Raw genomic sequence first — 24281 nt, 5'->3', positions numbered from 1 at the left:
AGTGACTTGGATGTGAGAAGTTAATGTACTTTAGCCAATTTGCAGATGACTCAAAAATAGATGGGAAAACGAGTGATGAAGGTGACACAAAGAGTCTGCTGAGAGATGTAGACAGATTAAGCAAGTGGGCACAAATTTCACAGATGGAATATAATGTGGAAAAATACTAGATTGTGAACTTTGGTGAAAAGAGAAGAGAAGTTGAATACTATTTAAATGGAGAAAGACTGCAGAAAGCTACAGCACAGAGGATTTGGAAGCCCTCATCAAAGAATCACAACAAGTTAGCATCCAAGTCCAGCAGGTAACAGGGAAGGCAAATGGAATCTTTATTTCAAAGGGGATGAAATATAAAAGTAGGGAACTATTGCTAAAACTCTGCAAGTCAGTAAGTCATGGCACAGCTGGAATTCTGTCTGCAGTTTTTGTTCCTTATCTAAGGAAAGATACATTGGCCATTGGAAACAGTCCAGAGGAAGTTCACTAGGCTGTTGCTAGTTTTGGATGGACTGTCTTGTGTGGTTGTGTAGGTTGGATCTGTACTCACTGAAATTTAGAAGAATGAAAGGTGACTTTATTTAAACATGCAGGATTCTTAGGGACCTGACAGGGTAGATCCAGAAAATTTGTTTCCCCTTGGAGAGTCTAGGACCAGCAGGCAAAATTTCAGTGTAAGGGGTTGCCAATTTAAGACAGAGATGAGGTGGAATTTCTTCTTTCAGAAGGTAGTGAATCTGTAGAAGACTTTATTCCAGAGGGCTGTTGAAGCTGGGTAGACAGCTGATACAGACAGATTTTTAATCAGTAAGGGAATCAAGAGTGATAGGGAAAAGGCAAGAAAGTGTGTTGTGGATTATCAGATCAGCCATGGAAGGGCAGCCATGCAGCCATCAGTTCTGAGGAAGGGTCACTGGACCTGAAGTGTTAACTCGGTTTTTTCCTTCACAGATGCTGCCAGACCTGCTGAACTTTTCTAGCAACTTTGTTTTTGAACATATAACTCCATATACTCCAGCATTATCATGTGGGAGATATGGGTTAATTGACAAACTGTGGTCAAAGACCATATGGAGCATATCAAATAGCAAATCCAGTCCAGACAGATCTCATGGATTTCTCAGCAGCCCTCCCAAAATTCAGTGTCACTGTGGGTCACCAACTCTCATGAAAACTTTTCCCCCTTTATTATTAGTGCCTCACTTTTTAGGGCCTTGCTTCTGAATGTCTTCTCCTTTCTACACTTTAGACAGCTTTGATGACTGTTCACCTGCAGGGTGGCTCAGTCTCTTCTCCTAAGACTGTGTTACATTGGACTCATGAACCTGTCCTGCTGCCTCTCAGTATCAGTACGATTCTGGCTCTTTCACACACAATCAATTTTACAAAACTGATGTTGCATCTCTGAACTCCAGTCTCCTGACTAGCTACACCAAGCAAAAACTGCTCATGGGCTTATTTAAGCCCCAAAGTTTAGCAGCACAAACAGCTCCTGGGGACTAAAGTGGGCCCCTAGATTGTCAGTTGCAGGGAATATTTTCTGCTCCATGCTTGCTCCCTGACTGGAACTGACCTTTGTACTGCTGTTCAGTGATGCTGAAGCTGTTTTGAGTTACCTGTTGAACCACTCTTAGAGTTCCCCACTCGTATTACTGAGGAGAATCAAATCTAACCGGCAGTAGAACATCCTGTGCCTGAATGTTACCTTATTCAGCTCTCTCTGTCTACAGCTGCCAACCTGAGAATGAAAGATTTACCATTCAGCTACTTTTTATTCCTTGGTTTCTGTGGTTTATATCTTCTAATTATTGTAACGTCACTTTCCTTGTTCTTTATAGGCCTGGCTGACAGAGATTCATGAATATGCAACACAAGACGTGGTAATCATGTTGTTGGGTAACAAGGTAAGTGCTAGCACTGCTCTTGTTATATCAGGTGCCAGCATTTTTATTTGCTCTCTAAAAGCACTCCTTGTATCAGAATATCAATCCCAGGGTTTGGTTTGTGCACGACCCAGGGGCAATTGAGGGAACCATCGGGAGGAATAAGGTGAGTGGGAGGACTGTGTGAAATTGGTGCTCTGTGCCATCAAGCTGTAACCAGTGAATCGGAGATGTCAACAGAGTGTGTCCAATATGACGAGGATGAAAATTGACCTTCGGGTATGGGACATGACCTTGCGAGCATTGCGAGTATGGGAGAGAGGCAAGAAATAGCCATTTGGCTTCACTTTGCAATGGGTCCATCGCTTGTTCCAGTCAGACACAATGGTCAATTGGGAGTGGGGCACAGACCTGGTGCAGAATGAGCAAATGCATTGGTCCTCTTCAGAGTTATTTAGCCCTTTAAGAATGAAATGCGGGTGCTGCGCACTTTCATTTTTCGGCTTAACGTTATTAAATAAGCGCTTTTGCAAGGTACAGTAGATAGCTGCTGACATCTGTAGATATCATGGTGAATTGCAGCAGAATTCAAAACACCACTTGGTGCTTGTTCTAACCTTCTCCAGGGAAGAAAGTATTAGAACTGTGTTTATTAGAAAACCTCAATCTTTCCAGTAAGTGAAACTTAGAATATAGATAAGCCACACTGTGCCGGAAAAATCCAGATTCACACGTGAAGCTGTGACTTTAGAACTTATTGCATTTTCTATATTTTAAAGGCTGATGCAACTCAAGAGAGGGCCGTTAAGAAAGAGGCAGGAGAAAAATTAGCAAAGGTATGTTGCTTTTTAAGCCACTATTAACGCTGACATTAAACTGTGCGATTTATTTAAGATTCTGTGAAGGAATTTTGTCTAACAAGAGTTTTGCCAGTTATAAGAGAAAAGGGAGTGACACAGTTAACCTCGCTCGCATCAATTGAGCCTCGTTTGAACGCAAGACTCAGGTGAAAGGTAGGGGTGCTAAAGCTTCCTTTGCCCGCTTTTGCTGGCATTCTTTTGCATTTGCCAGTTTGAGATTTTTAACTTAATTCCTTGACTCCAGATTAAGATGAGAGATTCAGTATGTAGTATGTCTTAGGTAGAAACTTGGAACTACCATCTTGCAACACGAGTTGGGAACCTAAATCAGCAGTCACTGTTATTCTGAGATGAAGGGATGCACAGTAAGATACTGATCTGCTCTTCCCGGAATTTTTCTTCTAATTATTTCACCTGTTTTGCGGTACAAGTCATTGCGGTAAAAGAAAAGTTCTGGTGCGTTGCTAAAACATTAATGAAAGATGTAAAAAATTCAGATGATTTACTGGCATATTTTGTGTTTCCTTATTTTGTTACAGCATCAGTTCTTTTTTGAATTAGGATGTGACTGAAAGTATAACATATTATAAGACTATATAATGGCTCTTGTGGTACACTGGCTGTGTCCCTACTTTTGGGCTAGGGTTCATACCCCACTAGCTTCATAGGGTGGGAGATAACATGTCTAACATCTCTATTATAATATAATGGATTTAGTCATTCAGTACTACTTTACAACCGCGGGAAAGAAATTTCTAAGTGAAAATGGGGGTGATCCTAACTTCATGACTAGGTGGTGATTGCGCAGAGTGAAGCAATTGGTACCAAAATGATGAAATTTGGTGGGTTCAAAAATTGGAAGTGTGACCCAGTAGGCCAAATGTCTGCGCTGGCAGTGAGGATGAAAATGCTGTGCAATGTGTTTTAGATGGATGTACCTACACTATTTAGAATCCCTACAGTGTAGGTAACAGGCCCTTCGGCCCAACAAGTCCACACTGAACCTTGGAGCATCCCACCCAGACCCACCTAATCTACACACCCCGAACACTACGGGCAATTTAGCACGGCCAATCCACCCTAGCCTGCACATCTTTGGACTGTGGGAGGAAACCAGAGTACCCGGAGGAAACCCACGCAGAGAATGTGCAAACTCCATACAGACAGTCACCCGAGGGTGAAATTGAACCCGGGTCCCTGGTGCTGTGAGGCAGCAGTGCTAACCACTGAGCCACCATGCTGCCCTACACTACTGATCAACTTTTATCTTCTTCTAGGAATATGGAGTGCCCTTTATGGAAACAAGTGCCAAAACAGGCCTAAATGTTGAGCTGGCATTTATGGCTATTGCAAAGTAAGTTATGCAAAATCAATCTTTAAATTCCAACTGCGTTGGCAAACTTCAGCCAGGGTTATTGTGACAAACAATATTTATCAAAAATATCACCCAATCTGTGACAAAATTAATAATTGATGGAAATTATCCCATGTTTTAAAAAGGCAACTAAGTCCCAGAAAATGAGTCTAATGACCTGGAGAACAGAATGATATGTTAGATATCACAGGAATCAAATCACAGCAAAAAATTCACAGATGGTAGAAATGTGAAACAAAAATAGAAATTGCTGGAGAAACACAGCAATTCTGGCAGCATCTGTGGAGAGAGGAAAAACAGAATTAACGTTTCAAGTCCAGTATGACTCCTCTTCAGACCAGGAAGAGTGCTTTTATCACAGCAATCAAGTTTGATTTATAACTAAAAGTGAGAATTACTTTGTACGTGTTATCTGTATTGGTCATTACAGTAAGCATTAGATAGAGGTAATATACAATTGATGTGGTTAATTTTACTGCGATAGAATAAACAGTATATCTCTAGAATTTGTTATGAAAATTTGCAAGAAATCACTAGATTGCATCTATAATGGATACCTGAAAGAAAGACATAAAATGCTTGAAATACTTAGCAGATCAGCCAGCATATCTGGAGAGAGAAACAGAGTTAATGTTTCAGGCTGATGACCTTTCTTCAGAGCAGGAGAAAGTCAGCGATGTAACTTCAACATTGGTAATTCTTTCCAGTTCTGATGAAAGGTCTTGATCTGAAATATTACCTCTGTTTTACTCTCCACAGATGTTGCCTATCCTCTTAAATATTGCTGTATAGGATCTGAATCTCGGTTGTCATATCATAAGGTCAGTGTGAGCTCACGTAATTGTGTCGCTCCAATCCTTGACACAGGACTAGTATAAACTAACACAGCTCCACATTTTAGGATAGGTATGACTGTGACTGCACTGTTCGTTACAGAGAACTGAAACACAGGTCAATGAAATCACCAAATGATGCCAAGTTCAAGCTCCATGATTATGTGAACTCGGAAATGAAAGGTACGGGTTGCTGCAGATCATAACTGCTATGTTCTATCTGCCGATACATTTGTACAAGACTGATTGTCTCATAGTTCTGCCATTTCTTTTGTGAAGTTCTTGCATGTCTGTACTTGTTGTCTGTACATTGACAAGTGTTTATCAGCCAAGAACACCTTGAATTAATTTGCGGAGATGAGTGGGATATAAATGGTGTTAAATCAGGATCGAAAGAACTGTACTTGATTGTTTACATAATCTAAATCTGCTTTTGCTGACTAACAGTTTGTATCAATAGAAAAACACACCTGTTTTGTTCTGTAGGACATTAAATGAATGTACATTGATGTCCGTGATTGTACTGAATGTATGCTGTGTATATTTTTTAATTCTTTACAAAGCCAACTTTAATTTCATTTGGGGCACTGCGGAGAATCCACATGTGTGAAAATAAATCAGGATGCCAGTTGCAAGGAAATGCCATTCGACCCCTTTTATGCATCTTGCTGAAATAATGTAAACTATTTTTTAAACTAATGCATAATTGTCAGACTTATTAGAATTTTTAAATAGTTGCAACAGCTGTAAAATAAAATGTTTTCCAAGAAACCACATTCCAAGAAGTGAATGAAAAAAGCCATGGTAAAATAGATTGATGGGCCTGTTGTTAATTATTGTGCAGCATATGCTTTTGCAGAAAGTAAAAACTTGAAACCTACTCTCATTCCAGTCTCTTTTATTCTCAGCATCTAATGGTTGGCTTTATTTAAATATTTTTCTTCATTCACAAGCAGGACTGCAACATTGGTCAAAAGATTGTAATGTTTTCATTTAGAAGTTACAGAATCCAGAACACTGTTTTCTGAACACTACAGAAGACTACCATTGAGCATTTTAACAACATAGCAAGTAGGAGGTGGCAATTTGGCCCTCTGTTCTGCCATTTGAAAGATCATTCCTGATGTTTCACTTCAACTCAACTTTCCTGCTATACATGTCCTTGTTTCCTTAATTTTCCAAAGGTCTATTAATCTCAGTGTTGAATATACTCAATGCTTCTGTAGCAGTGCTTCCCCAACCTTGCCCCCTGAAATCCTATTTGGAGGATTGAGAGCTGTTGGGACCAGATGTTGGAGCTGTGGGGTCTGAGGACAGCAATGTGTGAGGTGTTGGAGTAATATAATGTGCCCTCAACCACTTACTTGTTCTGTCTCGCTCGCGCACGCACGCACGCGCACACACACACACACACACACACACACACACACACACACACACACACACACACACACACACACACACACTCACACACACACACACTCTCAGTTACTCTCTGTCAAAACAGTCACTTCCTCACATTCTCTGGTGCTTTAGTCTCAATCAGTTTTCAGCAATTCCTGACTATATGCTCGGACACCAAGAGCGCGCAAAGTTGGCCATGCTGTGATGCTTCAGTGGTTAAGTAGCCTGCCAACATTGGCTTTCCATACTTAGGACCAACAGCTACTTCAAGGACTTGTTGGCCATGTGGTCATGTTCATATTCAATATCACCCTGGCATTATGTGCCAATTTATCTACTCCCTTAGACAACTGAAAGACCTTAATAAACCACCTTTTCTCTACTGGAAATATCCCTATTATTCTTTGTTCTTCTACATAGTTTCAGTGTGCAATCACATATCAAACCAAATCGTTCTTTGTTGTATCAGGTCAGGATACCTTCAAATTGTCTGTAATACTCAATGCAACATGCAAGCCACCTATCACATTGTGGGGATCATTGCCTGCGGCTGCTGATTTGGATCCTGATTTGCTTTGTAAATTCACAGTTGCACATTGCTGAAAATTGTTTACATTTTGTGTACAAAAACAAAGTTGCTGGAAAAACTCAGCAGTTCTGGCAGCATCTGTGAAGAAAAAGTCAGAGTTAACATTTCGGGTCCCGGGGAGCCTTCCTCAGAACTTTTGTGTAACCAGTTCACCTTCTTACTTACATGACAACCCATCTGAGCCAGTCAAATAGGTATTTTAAATGTAAAGTTTTTAAGGATCTGAATGAAAATGCAGTAGCTGATGTTCCAAGTGCATTTCAATTATCTAAGCACAAATCAATTGTCCTTTGAATGCTCAACTCTGTCACAATATGTAATCAATGTGGAGTTGGATGATGAATGTGGAGTTGGAGTGCCCTCTGCTGTAGATTTTATTTTAAAATGTCAGGAATCATTAAGCACTTTTAGATTTTGTCTCCTCGGATAAAGTAGTTATTATTACCTTGATTTCCTTGCATAGCAAGCTATCAAACCAGGAGTAAGGGATGGCTACAGCACTATACCTTAATCCCTCATAGAGGTCATTCATCTCATTTGGTCCATGCCAGTGACTAAGTTCCACACAAACCTCATTTCACTATTACATTTCACCTTAGTGTATCCCTCTAGCTTTAATTTTCATGTTTCTCCACATGTTTAACTCTACTATTCAATGTATTGGCAAGCTCTAGACTCCAAACACTTCCAGTCTTTTCAGAAAAGGTGGACTGCATATTACTTGACAATGTGACCTCAACTTACAAGGCTGCGGATTGAAGTGAGCGGTGACATAATTGACTGGTAAGGTTTAGTGCTAACGTGGACACCCTGACTGAAATTTTCCCCAGCTGTCATTTTCTGGGCGTGCAACGAGCTGACCCTTTCCTGACGTTGATTGTCATAAAAACCCCATCTGGTTCATTAAGCTCTTTGAGGGAAGGAAACCACATCCTTACCTGGTCTGCCCTACATGTCACTCCAGACCTCCAGCAATGTGGTTGACTCTTAACTGTCTTGTAGGCAATGAGGAATGGGCAATATATACTGGCCTAGCCAGCAATGCCCACATCTCATGAATGAATAGACAATGTTGTATTTTTCAGATTTTAAATAGAATCACCCACCCTATGTTATTGTGAGCTCCCACCTTGCGCAATAACCCTTCATATGGGAAACTGAATGCCTTCTGAATTCCGGATTTACTATATACACAGTCCCCTTTTATCAACCCTACTTATTATCAACACTAGAAAATTTGTCAAACATGTTTTCTCTTTCACAAAACTAGGCTGACTGATTGTATTAAGCTTTTCTGAATGTCCTATTGTTTCCTTAATAGAAAACTGCATTTTCCCCAGTGGCAGTTATCAAGCCAACTGGCCTATAATTTCCAGCCTTTTGTACACCTCCATTCTTGAAAAGGGGTGTCACTTTGGCAGTTTTCCAATCTGCTGGAACCCTCCCAGAATCCAGTGAGTTTTGCAACATTTCAACCACTGCCCTTTACTTCTGTAGTCATTTCCTTAAATCCTTGGATATAGGCCATCAGGTCCTAGTGACCTGTCTTCCTTCAGTACATCAAGTAGGTTAAACTGTTACAATACGCTTGCTTATCTGACATTTTTGAGAAACATAAGAAATGGGAACAGGAGTAGACTGTTTGGCACCTCCACTATGCAATAGGATCTTGGCTGATCCACTATTTCTCACATTCATTTTCTTGCCCTTTCCCTGTAACCCTTGATTCCCACACTGATTGAGAATCAATCTCAGCCTTAGGCAGGACTGTCCCCACAACTCTAGCAATGATTTACAAAGACTCACAAGCCTATGAGAAGAAATTTCTCACGAGTATTAAATTGGCACCTATTTAGTGTCCTCCACCCTGAGGACTGATGTAAATATGGTTTCAATGATCTATTTCCATGTGAGTTGACAGCTATTCCCCAGTCACATCCTTCAAGGGACCTGAACACGTTAGCTATTTTCTTAATATGCTAGAAACTCTAGCTTTAAATATCTGTTGCCAATTTAGTTTCATTATCAATTTCGTCCCTTTTTATTAGCTTAAGTCAAATGCTGCTGGTTCCAAAAACAAATTGCAGTCCTGACCATTAGTTTTCACCACTTTGTCTTCATTTTTAACTGCATACTGTCCTGGGACCACCTTTTCAGCCACGGTGGTTCATCTTCCTACAGAGTCCTTGACTGGAATTTTTTTTGGCTTGCGTGCTATAAACATTTGCTTAAATGTCTGCCACTGCTCATCTACTGACCTCCTTAGTCCATTTTCCCAATCTGCTTTAGATAACATGTTTTGCACACCTCCAAGTGCCCTCATTTAATTGGAGGACACTGGTTTGAGACTGTTACACTCCCTTAAACTGAATTTGAAATTCTACCATATTGTGATCAGATTTCAACTATGAAATCTCTTGATTAATGCTACACAATGACATATTACTCGAAGTAAGATAACCTGTTGCCAGATAGAATATACAACATACTGTTCTAAGAAGTAACCTATGACGCACTCAAGCTTTGTGTCTTGCATGTCATACTTGCCCTTCTGCTCTGTCCAATCAATATGCAGTTAAAAAAAATCAATGAAATTTGGAGTATCCTTACACACCACTACTTATCAATTTAGACTTTGTTGTACAGAGGTAATCTTCAGGGGGCCTATAGATGACTCCCAACTGTGACTTCCTTCCCTGGCTATTCCTTATTTCCACTCAAACTGATTCCACATTTCACAATCAATTGCATCTATATCACTAATTATCTGTGGACTGATACTTTCCTTTAAGAATGCTACCCCAGTCATTTTCCTTCCTATTCCTTTAGGATGTCAGATACCTTTTAAGAGTTCCCAGTCCTGATCATCATGCACCTACATTCCTGTAGTTATCAAAAGCATATTCATTTATTTCCGTTTGTGCCATCAACTATAGAGTTAGAAATAGTATGTGTTCAGATAAAACAGGAAGGGCAGAAAACACAAGCCGCAGAAGAGTGCAGCATAAATTACCATTGCTACTTATTCTGGCTCAAATTTCTGCTGCACTATTTTCTTCCCCTTCCTGTCACACTTTATTCACCTCTTCAGTATCCTGTACCTGATTTCTGGTTTTTTGATTTTTCTTAAAATCAAACTACCCTTCAAACTCTCTAACCAATTGTTTTAAAGTCTTATATACTGCCTGTTGAGTCACCAGGACATTTGATCAATGTGAGGACCAATGAAAAACAAAATTTTTATTTCCAGCATCAAAAGTGCTGGAGAAATTCCACAGGACTGGTAATATCTTCAAAGATGATAGGTCCAGTTTGAGTTGAGAACTACATTTCTCCTCATAGAGTTTATAGTCATAGCATGGAAACAGGCCCTTTGACCCAACCTTTCCATGCTGACCAGCTTTCCTAAATTCAACTAGTTCCATCTGCCTGCATTTGGTCCATATCCCTCCATGCCTTTCCTATCTGGGTACCTGCCAGAGCGTCTTTTAAATGTTGTTGTACCCACCTCTATCACTTCCTCTGACAGCTTGTTACATACATAAACCCTCTGAAAATGTTGCCCCTCTAATCCCTTTTAAATCTTTCCCTCTCACCTTAAACCCATTCCCTCTAGTTTGACTCTCCTCCTCTAGAGAAAGCGACCTTGGCTATTCACCTTGTCAATGCCCCTCAATTTTATATACTTTTACAAAGTCACCCCTCAGCCTCCTAAACTCCAGGAGGAAGTCCCAGCATATCCTTTAACTCAAACCTTAATCTCCAATAGCCTTGTAATTGTTGCACCCTTTTCAGTTTAAGGACATCCTTCCTATGGCAGGGCAGCCAGAATTGAACAATTCTCCAAATGTGGCCCACCAATTTCTTGTAAGATGACATCCCAACTCCTTAATTTCATCAGTCAGCATTGAGTAAAGTATGCCAAACTCTTGCCTCCACCACCTTGACTACCTGTGACACTGCTTAACTATGGATCTGTAGCCCAGGTCTCTTGATAACACTCCACAGGGCCACATTGTGCAAATCCTGCCTTGGTTAACTTACCAAAAACACAACACCTCATTTATCTGCAGTAAACTGCATTTACCATTCCTTGATCGACTGGATCAAAATCTGCTATACTCAAGCCACTGGCAACTAGACCATCAATTTTGGCGTCATCCAAACTTACCAAACATGCCTCCTATATTCTCATCCAAATTGTTTTCACAAATGAGCGGGGCTGGGTCACTTTCTTGCAGCACAACATTGGTCACAGGCCTCCAATCTGAACAACCCTCTACCAAACAATCAAGCCAATTTGCTAGCTCTCCCCAGATCTCATGTCAGATTAGATCATTAGTCTACCACAGAACATTGTCAAAGGCCTTGCTAAAGTCCCTTAGACAAGGTCTACCACTGCCTTCATCTATCTTGGAGGCAGAAAACAAACTGGTTAGACCCAATTCCTCAAACGCTTGTAGATCCTTTGTAATGCCTTCCAACTTACCCAACACAATCTCAAGTTTATAGATAACACAGTGTGGAACTGGAGGAGCACAGCAGGCCAGGCAACATCAGAGGAGCAGGAGAGTTGACGTTTTGGGTTGGGACCCTTCTTCAAAAATGGGGGAAGGTAGAAGGGAGCTCCAAAATAGAGAGGATGGTGATAGGTGAGTGTGCAGGTATGTAATGGTGGGGATTGGTCAGAGGTGGGGGAGGAGCAGATAGGTGGGAGAAGAGAAGATGGACAGGTTGTGTCAGGTCAAGGAGACAGGGATGAGAGGGAGGTTATGAGATGCAGCTGGGGGTGGGGAGATTTTGAAACTGGTAAAGTCCACATTGAGTTGTAGGCTCCCAAAGCAGAATATGAGGTGCTGCTCCTCCAGTTTCCAGGTCATGTCATTATGACACTGGAGGCAGCCCATGATGGGCATGTCACCAAGGAAATGGGAGGGGAGTTGAAATTGTTTGCAACTGGAAGGTGTTGTCAATTGTCAGAGCACATGTGCTCTACAAAGCAGTCTCCAAGCCTCCACTTGGGTCTTACTGATGTAGAGGAGGCCACAGCAGGAGCAGCAGATACAATAAACCACAGTGACAGATGTGTAGGTGAACCTCTGATTTGAAAGGTTTGTTTGGCTCCTTGGATGGAGGGGGGGGGGGGGGGAAAAGAAGGTGGTGTTGGTGTAGTAGTATTTCCCGTGGTTACAGGGAAAAGTGCCAGGGGTGGTGGGGCTAGTGGGGAGTTATGAAGAATGGTCCCTATGGAAGGTAGATAGGGGTGGGTAGGGAAATATATCTTTGGTTGTTTGGGGGGGGGTGGTGTGTGTTGGTAGGAAGAGGTGTCAGAGTTGATGCCAGGCCTTGGCTATTAAAGGTCAGTATGCCATACCACAACTGCACCTCCCTTACCTGCAAGTTTGATGGTGAATTTATGGTTGGAGTGGAGGGCTCCCCAACTGTTTGGTTCCCTGGTTTTTCCCTTAGCCTTTAATGGGCACCCTCTAGTGTTTTGCACCCCACCCATGGTTGATACAAATCTCTATTGTGATCCTACAATTCCCCTAGCTTCCCACAATATCCTGGATACTTACCTCTAATAACCCTGTGGTAATGCTAAAATTAAGCAGGACAAATGTTGTAAAATTTATGCTACTCAAAGCTTCAGAACCTCTTCCCTAATCCTAGGATTGATACCTAATGAACCACAACCAGATCCTTCTCCCAAGTTCCCCTGCAACCAGGGTGCTAACCTTAGCATAGAACAGCATTTAGGATAGCCAGAGAACTTTATCCCTGATCCATGAATCTCTCCACCCTCCATTCCACTGGATTGGGGAGTTTGCTTAGTCTCTACTAGTGGAAGACTAGATGCAGTGGAAAGCAGGAGAGGAAAAGAGGGAGACAGGAAAGAATCAGTTTAGACAGGTGGGTACTGATGCCATTCTAATGCTTTTAGCTTCAGCCGATTAGTGTGCTCACCTCCAGGAAAGTGAGCTGCTAAGTAAAATGTGCTACTGTTAGAACTATTCATGCACAACACCAAAAATTGTGCAGTATCTGATTTTTTTTAAGTATTGATCAAGTCCCCAGCACCTGTTCATTTTTCAATAAGGTGGTGCTCAACAGCCTATCCTCATTAGCCACTATACTACTCAGCAATTCCTACATTTGTATATTGAGAGATTGGGAACAAATTCAATACCATAGCTTATTCAGTGAATATTCACTACTTGCAAGAGATGTTGCCATAGAATATTTTTGTACTGATGCAAAGATGCTAATCTTGTTTGAGCATTAATTATGCTTGCAAAACCACAAGTTGTTAGCTAGTCATTAGGATAAAAATTGTTTTGACAAGTTTAGACCTTACAAGAAAGTTGGGTTTTAATATTCAAAATTACAATCAATAATAAAATCTAGACTGAAGTTCAATCTAGTAATTTAACTGAAATTCTGAACATTAACCATGCCAAAGGGTTCATGAAGGCATAATAAAAAATTGCAGTCACATTTAAAGAATTTCTTTATTCAAAAGAAACAAGGCAAGCATTCTGAATGTTTCACAACTTTGTTGCAATTATGGACAGGTCAATTAACCATTCTATGCCAGCTTCAGAATGAAGTCAAATCCATAACCTGTAACAATTAAAAATATTAGTTAGTAACACAAATTTTGACAACAGCAGTGCAAGTGAGCCTCAGCCACAAAACACTAATCAAGTATTGCTGAATGCAACACTTTCATTGGAGATGTCAGAAATAAAGAAAGGCTCATCACCGGCTCAGCACTTGCAAACTTCCAAGAGTCTAAGAACTTCAAACTAAACTGCAATTTAGTGTAGGCTTGTGTCAAGGTGACTGGCCATTACACACCAGGTTACACTGATTAAACCTCAAGGCACAAAAGTGTAACCAGTAACTGTTAAAATACCTTAAGTGATAGCAGATAGACATTTAATACAGGAGTGTCTAGACAAAGAGCTTGCCTGATAGCAAACTCTGCTACATTTGTATCATAACATGGCAGAACTTAGTTTGAATTGGATTTCCCTTGACAATGAGTGACCAAGTGTTCCATGTTGGATAGCTGTTCTGAAACCTAATCTTCCATTTATGGATTTTATTTCTGCTTCCAAGAGTGAAACAACTGGAAATAATTGTGCACAAATGTAGTGTTTAAGACAACTATGCAATCACTATCAGCCATAGCCCATCTTAAGGAAATTTAAACACTCACCATTAGCCTGCTGAAAGTTAATGCTGAAATGTAATCTGGTTGCTGTACCCAGTGTTCCATCAGTAGTTACCACTGTAACTGAAACACAGGCAGTTTAAATTACATTTCTGATTAAGCCTCAGGCTCTACAATGATCGAGCATTTTAATGCATCACTTTCATTAAAAGTAGTCAGAAAACAGTTCAACATTTGTAAAGTTTAATACAAAAACTACTTCTACAAAAGTGTATTCTTGTAAACTGTGCTTAAGACATCTAATACTAACATTTTATACACAGGCTACTTCACCTGTGAGCCATACAAGATAGCAAGACCCATTAGTGATCTGGATCCCAAAATTGCCTGAAGCTCAATATTACCGTCTGCCTTTTCAAAATGTGGCGAAGCTGGTGTTGCACCAGGGTAGATAGAGTCTGAGGTCACATGACCAGGTTATAGTCCAACCATAGCTGGTGTTGTGACTTCTGCCTTTTCAAAAGCCCATCCAATTTGCTGCTAGCAGTGTCCCCTTTGTATTTTCATGCATATTGAAGACCAGTGAGCTGAAGTATAAAAACCAAGGTTAAAATTAATCTCAGAAATAATCAAGCATTACTTTAGTATAACACCCAGATGTCAGAAAGATGCATTTCAGACTGAGCATTTGCAAAGTTCTTAAAATGCATTTTAAAACTTGCTTAATACCTCACACTGGCACTCCACTGCCTAACAAGATAGCAAGGCACTAAGTGAGCAATGTATTAAGCCATTAGATTAACTAGAACAAGACTGCAGTTATCCCATTAACTAATTTTTACCTGTTTACTCACACTGTTCTAAGTTTCATGAGACACTGCCAGGGATCCATTGAGATCTTAGCATTTTTAGTCTGAAATTATACAAAACTAAGCTGATGTTAAACTATTCATTTAAACTGTCTTTATAATTAAGCCTCAGCCACAAAAATAATAATCAAGCATTGCTTTGATGCAACACTTTCATTGGAGATGTCAGAAATAAAGAAAGGCTCATCACAGGCTTAGTGGTCATATTTAAACAGCCATAGGCCAAATCAATCTTGGCCAATACTTCAACTTGTTTAATTCAGGACAAAACATTGCCCACAAACAATATACAAAAATAAAGTTTACTGTTTTAACAAAGCTATTTTATTGGAAACAGCAGCTTCCTTTGACAAAAATGCAATCCACTAAATCAATTCATACAGCAAGGCAATGCCTTCTGCCCCACAAGAGGTGTTTTAAGTTAGGCATCTTCTCCAGATGAACTTACCAGTGCCAGTTTACAGGCAGTGTGCTTCCAATCCATATCTACAAGATAGAAAAAAGTTAGGTCAGTTTTCAGACTCCAGGAAACAACAGCTCTAAGCTGGTGAATAGTAGTGTCTTAGCAACAGCTTTTAGTCTCAGCTGTTGACTTTTCCTGGGACAGAAGTACGTACATTTCAGATCCCTCTGCCCAACCTCCTACCCCAACAGGATTACATCCAGCAAGACAACTCACCCCCAGCATTACATCAGTTTTAACAGAAGTGCTGCATGCAGATCAATTCAGTTGATGCATCCACCCCACTAGTCAGAAGACTGCATACCTAGTGATTATGTAAAATATAAAACAGTTACATTGCAGTAATGTTGGAGTCATGCACAGAATTGTTTTTCAAACTATGCTCAATTACAGCACAGTAATAGGCAATGCAGCCCACCAGCTGTTACTGCTTCAGCCCTCCTGTAGTATTCAATTCAACTCAAAAAAGTGGGAGAATCAAGAGAACTGCAGATATACACCTGCCAGCCTTTGTAAATATTGAGCCTTTAAAATGAAGGCTCAAATCCAACAGTAATCAAGCATTTAAGTGAAGGGTTGACAGACTCAACCAACTGTCTTTAAGTGCTGCCAGATATGCTGAGCTTATCCTGTACTCTGCTTCAAACATCCAACATATGTAGTTCTTTGATAGTGAAGCAATCAATCTTTGCTCATGCACTTAATGGAATGGATCTGATATCCACCTCAACCAGTGACTGCCATACACTCAGTCTCATGCACCTGAATTTACAAGCTACTTAATTGCTGCTTGTTAATTTTATTCTGAAAGTGAGCTCCCTGCACTTGCAAAGTAAGTTTAAACATTATTCTTCCTGAACTATATAATGTTCAGTCACACTTGCCAAATTGATTACATCATTCCCAATGAGACCAAGTTGGTAATTTATTAACTGAAAATACAATGCAAAGTGAAGCACAATAAACCAAATTTACATTGAATTAGGAACATGCACCAGATACATGCATACAGAGGGGAATTGTTAACATACAAGGCAATTTCTACAAGGAAACTGTAGACCATCTAGCATCATGCCACAAAATGCTGCACCATACAGTCCCTAGTGAATTCTGACAAGGTCACTAAGCACGCAACCTGATCTCAGCCAAGCATGGACAACAGAACCAAAGGGGAGACACACAATAGAGATTTCCCAATGCCAACTTGACTGATTGCAGCATTTAGACACAGCAGCAGGCAGAAAATTGAGGGATACAGAATCAGGGAGATGGGATTAATTTAGAACAGCACCAGGATTGGTTGAAGAGCCTGATCTTGTGCTTTTCTATGTAGAAAATTCAAAATCAGGAGCAGGCCAAATAGAGCTGGTAGGGATAAGTGTTCTCGTTTGTAAACGTGGACAATAAAGTGATAGCAGATTTAGAGTGAACTGAAAAAGCAAGGAAGATAGAAGTGAACGACCCCCAGGTCCGACAGGAGGATAAAACGTGACTCCGGAAGTAGTTGATATATGAAATGCACTGCCTGGAGTACGCTAAGGTGCCGTTCAATTGAGACATTCGAAAGGGTGTGGGCGACTATTTAGATACAAGAGGCGAGAGAGAGTCTGGGTTAAAGTGGGTTACAAGCACCGAGGCAAAAGCAGCTAGTTTGAAGAGCTTAACGGGCTCCTCTAAAGACTTCCGGAGTCAGACCCTTGAAGGACCCCTACAGAAAGAGTGGGTCAAGAAAAGCTGCTTAACAAACGATTGCCCTTCACGATATGGGGCCTAGCACCCTATAAGCCATCACTCACTACGAGAGTGCCGAATAAAAGTGGTTTCAGATGGAAAGGCTACAAATGGACAGCGGGTTGTGGGGGGGGGGGGGGGGAAAAATATGGAAGGCCTAATGGGAGATACCTGACACTAACACGTGGTCCCTACCCCATTTAAGGCACTGCTTTTTAAAAATTGAATAGATTAAATTCGTGTTGGCTCATTCCCCCGCGAACAACCGACGCTATTGATTTGCATCCACCGATTACAAAGGCCAATAACTTAGCGACCATTAGCATAAGAAACAAACCTCCTCCAAGACTCTCCCGCTGAAAAAGGACGATCCACCCGCGCGCTCGATAATATAGGGTGCCCAACTGTCAATCACCTGCAGACCCTACGGTCTATTGGCCCTACCTTTTAATTGGCGTGTGGGCTAACCAATACTATCCAGGCTTTCGGAATAGTCTGACAGCATGCTACCCAATCCCCGCTAGCGGAGGCGGAGCCCGGTCTCGTGGGACGGCGTCTATCGTCTCGCCGCACTGCCTGCAGGGTAATGTAGTCCGGGCGTTCGCCCATCCCGGTAAGGAGCGGTCTCTGGAAACTACAACACCCGGCGTGCTCCGCTGATGCCGCGCATGCGCGAGCCCGGGGTCGTCGGTTAGTTCCTTGAAATTTCGGGCAGTTGTTAGACGATGGTGTTTGAACATGTCAATCGAAACGGTTTGCGGGTAAGGACATAAGTTTGGGCGAAGGGAGTTTCTTTCTCCTTTTTTGTTCTGCGTGTGCGGGAGTACTTTTCACACTGTTTATGCAAATAATTGGAGTTACATGTCTGGAAAATGGACCCAGGTCTTGGGGGAGGATCTGTCAACACAATCCTCCCGAGAAGTGATTTGTAGAGGAGGGGGGAGACATGGTCTAGACTTTCCAAGGTCTCTTGATTGATGGTCTGGTCAGCCGCTGTCTGCTCCCCTCCCCTCCCCTCCCCGCTGACTTCGTCAGTCGGGGGCAAAATTCTGGGCCGTCCACCACCACCATCACCACCCTGGGTCCTGCCGCCCGCCTCAACACACACGCTCCCTTCTTTTGTCAACCATCAGGTGCTGTGCATTCCTGATAGCATGCCAGGCGCCTGTGTGCGTGCCTGAGAGACAGAAAAACAGATACCTGTTTGCGCTTGCCGATCAAATATTTGTAATACAGCTGTATGGATTTCATCCTCCCTCCCTCCCCGCCACAGACGCACACGCACTTTTGCAAGAGGCCTCTGTTACTGGCGGTGGCACTGTGGCTCAGTGGTTAGCACTGCTGTCTCACAGCTTCCAGGGACCTGGGTTCGATTCCAGCCTCGGGTGACTGTCTGCGTGGACATTCTCCCCTGCGTCTGCTCGGGTTTCCTCTGGGTGCTCCGGTTTCTTCCCACGGTCCAAAGATGTGCAGGTTAGGTGGATTGGCCATACTAAATTGTCCATAGTGCACAGGGATGTGTATGTTGGGTGGATTAACAGTGGTTATAGGATAGGGGTCTAGGTGGGGTGCTGTTCATTGTGGACTCAATGGACCAGAATGGTAGGGATTCTATGAACTTGTTTCCTCTTCCCAATTGGAATTTATGCTCAGGCATCTACCCCTTGTCCTAGTTCATCTTGCATATGCAGTACTTTGGGACTTTTTTCACGTTGTTAAAGATCATACAGATGATGCAATTTATGAGATCTACAATAAATAGACCGGCTTTTAGAGAAAGTGCAATGTGCATGTCTGACGTCCAAAGTGTGCATTAACTAGGGAGTTTTCAATTTATTGTATAAAACTTGCTACTCTGGGTAAAAAAGTGAGTGGTGCATGATTTTATATCTTTTAAAATAGCCATATTTGCAAGTTGCCACAACAAATACTAACAAAGCCTAAGGCATTGCTATACTGAGTATACTTCAGAAGTACTTCGTTGGGTGTAAAGTGTTCTTGAACCTCCAGAGCTCATGAAAGGTGGTACATAATGTAAGTCTTTCTTTTCATAAAAGTTCTCCACCGGGGGAAGACACTGGTTAATTTTCAGGAGTTATCCTCTGGAAGGTACCTGATGAGAGCTTCAATAACTTAAGTGCTCAGTGGCAGTATTCTTAATCAGCTGCCTGATCCCCCAACCCCATTCAATGTGCTGCTTGGATTATACCCTCCACAAGTTACCCTGGGTATAGGAGTTGAAAGGTCATGTTGCAGCTTTACAGGACATTGGTTAGGCCACTTTCGGAATACTGTATTCAGTTCTGGCCTCCCTGCTATAGCAAAGATGCTGTGAAACCTGAAGGGGTGTATAAAAGATTTACAAGGATGTTGCCAGGTTTGGAGGTTTTGAGCTATAGGGAGAGGCTGAATAGGCTGGGGCTATTTTCCCTGGAGCGCTGGAGGCTGAGGGGTGACCTTATAGAGGCTTACAAAATCATGGTGGGTATGGATAGAGTGAATAGCCAAGGTCTTTTCTTCCCAGGGTAGGGGAGTCCAAAACTAGAGGTCATAGGTTTAGGTTGAGAGGGGAATGATTTAAAAGGGATGTAAGGGGCAACTTTTTCACACAGAGGGTGGTGCATGTATGGAATGAGCTGCAAGAGGAAGTGGTGGAGGCTGGTACAATTAGAACATATAAAAAAAGGCATCTGGATGGGTATATGAATAGGATGGGTTTAGAGGGATATGGGCCAAATGCTGGTAACTGGGACCAGATTACTTTAGGCTACGTGATTGGCGTGGACAAGTTGGACCGAAGGGTCTGTTTCCATGCTGTACATCTCAATGACTGTATGACAAGCTCTGCCTGACACTGGTTAGTTTGCCACTGTAAAGGAGAAATACTGAGATGAGTGCCAGTACTTGGACAGTAAATTTGTCCTTAAAATTACTACGTACAGTGGTATAATTGATAATATTATCCAATTCCTTTACAAATAATTGAAAGTCAATTAGTCTGCAAATACTGTATCTGAATTTATAGAAAGAAATGTGCTTCTAAAACTTTATTTAAACTTTTTTTAAGTGACTACTCAATTATTGCAGTTTCTCTTAATAAAAACAGAAAATGCTGGACAAACTCAGCAGGTCTGGTAACATATGCGGACAGAGAAATTGAGTTCAAGGTCTGGCAGCATCTGTGAAGAAAAAAATCAGAGTTAATGTTTCGGGTCCAGTTCTGAGGAAAGGTCACCGGTGAAAAAAATCAGAGTTAACATTTCGGATCCGGTGACCCTTCCTCAGAACCGGACCGGAAACGTTAACTCTGACTTTTTCTCACAGATGCTGCTGTTCCTGCTGAGCTTTTCCAGTAACTTTCTGTTTTTGTTCCTGATTTACAGCATCTGTAGTTCTTTTGGTTTTTTTTTAATAGAGAAATTGAGTTAATGGCTCGATTTAACTGTTTTTCTCTCCTCAGCTGCTGCTAGAACTGAGTTTCCCTAGCACTTTCTGTTATTTCAGATTGTCAGCATCTTAAGTATTTTGCTTTTAGTTTGTCTTAATATCTGTATTACAGTGTTAAATCTTTGTTGTGAAATGATGGTAGTCTTTAGGACCTAATTTTTAGTGTGCCATTTATATGCAATTTATTACCATAAGTGCTATTTGCTGAATTGCTAATTCAGTCAAATATTATACTATTATATATTAGCCCTTGGTATATTTAGACTTTCTATCATTTCTTACTATCTCCCTGTCAAGAATGTTGATAAAGTACGCAAGTGAGAGTGACCTCCTAGCTATTGCCATGGCATAATTAGTATATTTAATAGTCATAGCTGCCTGTCTTTTATCCATTTTACAGTTTATTCTTTCACTCTTTTACCTGTAATTCCTTCATAAGTTCTTGGTCAAATGCTTTCCAAAAGTCTATACCTGTAATTTGCTGTAAAATGTTTTGTCTACACATTCTGCTTTCACTTAAAATGTTTTTAAATTTTCTTTTTTTAGCACCTTACAGGTGGTTTGGTGGCTTAGTGGCATCACAGTGCCTGGGACCTGGGTTCGATTCCAGTCTTGGGTGACTGTCTATATGGAGTTTATACATTCTCCCTTTGTTTGCGTGGGTTTCCACTGGGTGCTCTGATTTCTTCCCAAAGTCCAAAGATGTACAGGTTAGGTGGGTTGGCCATGTGATATTATCCATAGTGTCCAGAGATGTGCAGGCTAGGTGAATTAACCATGGGAATTGCAGGGTCAGGGTAGGGGGCTGGGATGCTCTTCAGAGGGTCAGTGTAGACTCAATGGGTCGAATGGCCTATGGCCACACTGTCGGGATTCTATGATTCTAATTTCAGTGATTTTAATTTTTCAAGCAGTGAGTTAAGATCATGAAATATTCATCTTGTTCTGGTACCACATCATGTAGAAATTCACTGTTTGTAAAAATCCAGATGAAGCAGTAAGGTAATAAATTACCTTTAGCGGACCACATTCTGCTGGCATGATTTCCAGATTGAACATTACAGCTTAAGTAGTAAAACAGCCACCATCAAAATATCCATGTATGGCCATGATATACTGTCCCATCTGCTTTCAGCTGCAGCTTGAGTTGTTTTCTTCCTGAGACTGCATCAATTTGTATTTCACATTGTACAACTGGTTCTGAAATGTATGCAATCTGTGGACTGTTACTTCAAAGATTTGTCAACTTCAGCTAGTACTGGGTTTAAGGTGTTAATTATTTTTATTTGCTTTTGGCAATCAAATATTGCTGCTGAAGCTATCATTTATTGCCAAACTCTAATAGCCTTTGCGAAGGTGGTGGTGACCTGCCTTCCTGAACCATTGCAGCCGATGTAGTTCGGATCACCAAAGTGCTGTAAGGAGGGCAGTCCTGGGTTTTGACCCGGGGATAGTGTAGGAATTGCCATATGAATCCAATCAGGATCATGTGTCACTTGGAAGATAACCTGCAGGTAGTGGTACTCCTGTGTTTTTTTTTGGTCCTTGTCCTTCTATGTAGTAGTGATTGCAGGTTTGGAAGGTGCTGACTTTGCAAAAAGTTGCAATGCATCTTTCAGATGGCACACTGGTGGATATGATGATGAGTTGAGCTGCCTTTTCTTGGATGGTATCAATGGCATTGTTGGAGGTGCACCCATCCAGGCAAGTAAAGAGCATTTCATTGTACTTCTGACCTGAGCCTTGATGCCAGTAGGCAGTCTTTAGGGAGGCAGGAAGTGTCACTCTCTGCCAAATTCCCAGCCTCTAACCTGCGCTTGTGGTCGCATATTCATATGCTCAGTCAGTTCAGAATTTGATCATTGGTAGCCTCCAGGATGTCAAAGTTAGGTATCCAGTGGTGATAATGCTGTTGAATGTCGAGAAGTGGTTGTAAGTGATCATTGTCTGCCACTTGTATAGTTTGAATGTTACTTGTCAATTATTAATCCTTCAAAACTGATATACAAACATGTTAACAGAGTTGCTCTTACCAGAGTTATAACATTTATCACAACTGTAAGCACCATCAATGTGATTTAACCCTGTGAAGACTGAAACAAATTCAAAGCTCTAGAAAATTTATTTGGTTTTCATTTGCTTTGCAATGACTTAATTTTAAATGAATAACATTTATATTACAGAAGCTTTGATACATTATCCAACATTGTTTCCTGTTATTAAATGTATTTTTTTTTGCCTTTTATTGATCAACTAACTTGACCCCCTCTAGGCCATGACATTTATGCCTGCCTGAAGGTTGGTAGAATCTTTATCTTCGTTGCTTCCAAGTTAATCTAATTTCTAAAGCATTACATGAGATTCATATTCCTGCCAGCGGGCCCCTTGCATTTTCTGTTATTGTGTGTTGCATTTTACAGTATTCTGTTGCTTTATTAAGTATGTGCTTTATAAAATTCAGTAAATTTTCTCCATCTTCCCCAAGCCTACAATTCTAAATATGTCTTGACACTGGCAAAATGGCATTTTAAAGATTTTAAATTGCCAAAGGTGCCTGTAGCATGCAGAAGTGTGGGTGACATCTTGAAAACGCACCTTCATTTTCCAGGATTTTTTTACACATCTTTGCTTATTCTATCTAGTTCAGGTACAAACTTGGGCTATAATGACAAGGATACATTGCAGCTATCAGTAAGATCATGTTAATCCTAACCTTCTGCTGTAGCGTCATATTAACACTTTGATTTTGAATTCAGGTACCGGTCTATTAAAATGCCAAAAAGCCTTTGTCTTCTTGATAACTGAATTTTTGACAAATTATTTCTTGTCTGTACATGTTCAGATTTTTGTTTATTTCTGTAACTTTATGCTAACTTTGTTTATTTGCTGTTTAAAGTTCCTTTTTTTCACACAATGTATTACTTTCATCAGTGAACTTCTTATGAAATGTGTCCAGTAGTTGCCATTCCTTTTTTACCACTGAGTGATACTGTATCAAAGTGTTAGATTATTATGGTGACCAGTTCTACTTGCTTGTTGCAATATAGATTCTGGGCTCTTGTGCACGGCGACTTCTCACTGAAATTGGTCCGTAGATTTTTTTAAAAGGATTTTTGTACAGTGCTGAATCAGATATCAAGAGCAAATCTTGAATCAATGCAGATAGCCTTTTCTTGATTTTTCTGATGGAAACCAGAAAAAAATGGTTTTGGCATATTTCCTGTGATAACTGTATTCTGTGTACTAATGCCACGATCTTAATCTCTACCCTTCTTGAAGATAAGTACAATTTACTTCTGAATTTTCCTTGGGAACAGTCAACTTTATGATTTTAACTCTTGCTTGCTTTTCTTGAAGAAACATTTATTGTTCTGTCCCTTGCCCTTAGCATATAATCCAATCTAAAGATCATTGACATCATAAATTACAGATCACCTGCTTCCTAAAGAACACTTCTAAGTAATAGGGGTACTGCTACAAAATACATAAGAACAGAAAATTATGTCTGCTGGGCTACACATGAAGCAACTCCTGCAATAAAGTAGTATCAAATTTATTTTATGATATGAAGTAATTACTTAACGTAAATTCCCAAGGGGACAATATTGTGATATGAATCATAACATTGGCATTTTCTGCCATAAAATGATGTT

At 40.9% G+C, this 24281-nt stretch overlaps 2 protein-coding genes, 1 long non-coding RNA gene and 2 other non-coding genes across 8 annotated transcripts in view; 2 read left to right on the top strand and 3 right to left on the bottom strand.

Moving 5' to 3' along the window:
- Positions 1-5828, top strand: part of LOC109914468 (ras-related protein Rab-26) — a 356679-nt gene extending 350851 nt beyond the window's left edge. For both annotated transcript variants that reach the window (XM_048609555.1, XM_048609556.1), the window contains exons 6-9: positions 1836-1901; positions 2660-2716; positions 4018-4094; positions 5052-5828. In XM_048609555.1, coding sequence (XP_048465512.1) covers positions 1836-1901; positions 2660-2716; positions 4018-4094; positions 5052-5154 — 303 coding nt within the window. In that variant the 3' untranslated portion in view covers positions 5155-5828. The remainder of the gene's footprint in view (positions 1-1835; positions 1902-2659; positions 2717-4017; positions 4095-5051) is intronic.
- A 7603-nt stretch (positions 5829-13431) lies between these two features.
- LOC109914469 lies at positions 13432-17597 on the bottom strand. Of its 2 annotated transcripts, XR_007264384.1 has the most exons (6): positions 17519-17557; positions 15667-15754; positions 15436-15473; positions 14523-14705; positions 14164-14241; positions 13432-13562 (listed from the first exon to the last, which is right to left on the bottom strand). It is a non-coding gene; the product is annotated as an uncharacterized LOC109914469 (long non-coding RNA). The 2 variants fall into 2 exon arrangements; XR_002258451.2 differs by lacking the exon at positions 15667-15754 and having other exon boundaries at positions 17519-17597.
- Positions 13620-13709, bottom strand: LOC125485718. Its single transcript, XR_007264426.1, has one exon. It is a non-coding gene; the product is annotated as a small nucleolar RNA SNORD60 (small nucleolar RNA).
- On the bottom strand, positions 15091-15182 carry LOC125485717. The gene has a single exon (XR_007264425.1). It is a non-coding gene; the product is annotated as a small nucleolar RNA SNORD60 (small nucleolar RNA).
- A 261-nt stretch (positions 17598-17858) lies between the features above and the next one.
- The window catches only part of traf7 (TNF receptor-associated factor 7), a 58476-nt gene continuing 52053 nt past the window's right edge, over positions 17859-24281 (top strand). For both annotated transcript variants that reach the window (XM_048609559.1, XM_048609557.1), the window contains exon 1: positions 17859-17942. The gene's annotated coding sequence lies outside the window, so the exon portion shown is untranslated. The remainder of the gene's footprint in view (positions 17943-24281) is intronic.

This window comes from Rhincodon typus, chromosome 21 (assembly GCF_021869965.1).
Source record: "Rhincodon typus isolate 14 chromosome 21, sRhiTyp1.1, whole genome shotgun sequence".
In the NCBI taxonomy this organism is placed as follows: Eukaryota; Metazoa; Chordata; class Chondrichthyes; order Orectolobiformes; family Rhincodontidae; genus Rhincodon; species Rhincodon typus.
The sequence above is the reverse complement of the archived record's forward strand: the minus strand, read 5'-3'. Positions and strand labels throughout refer to the sequence as shown.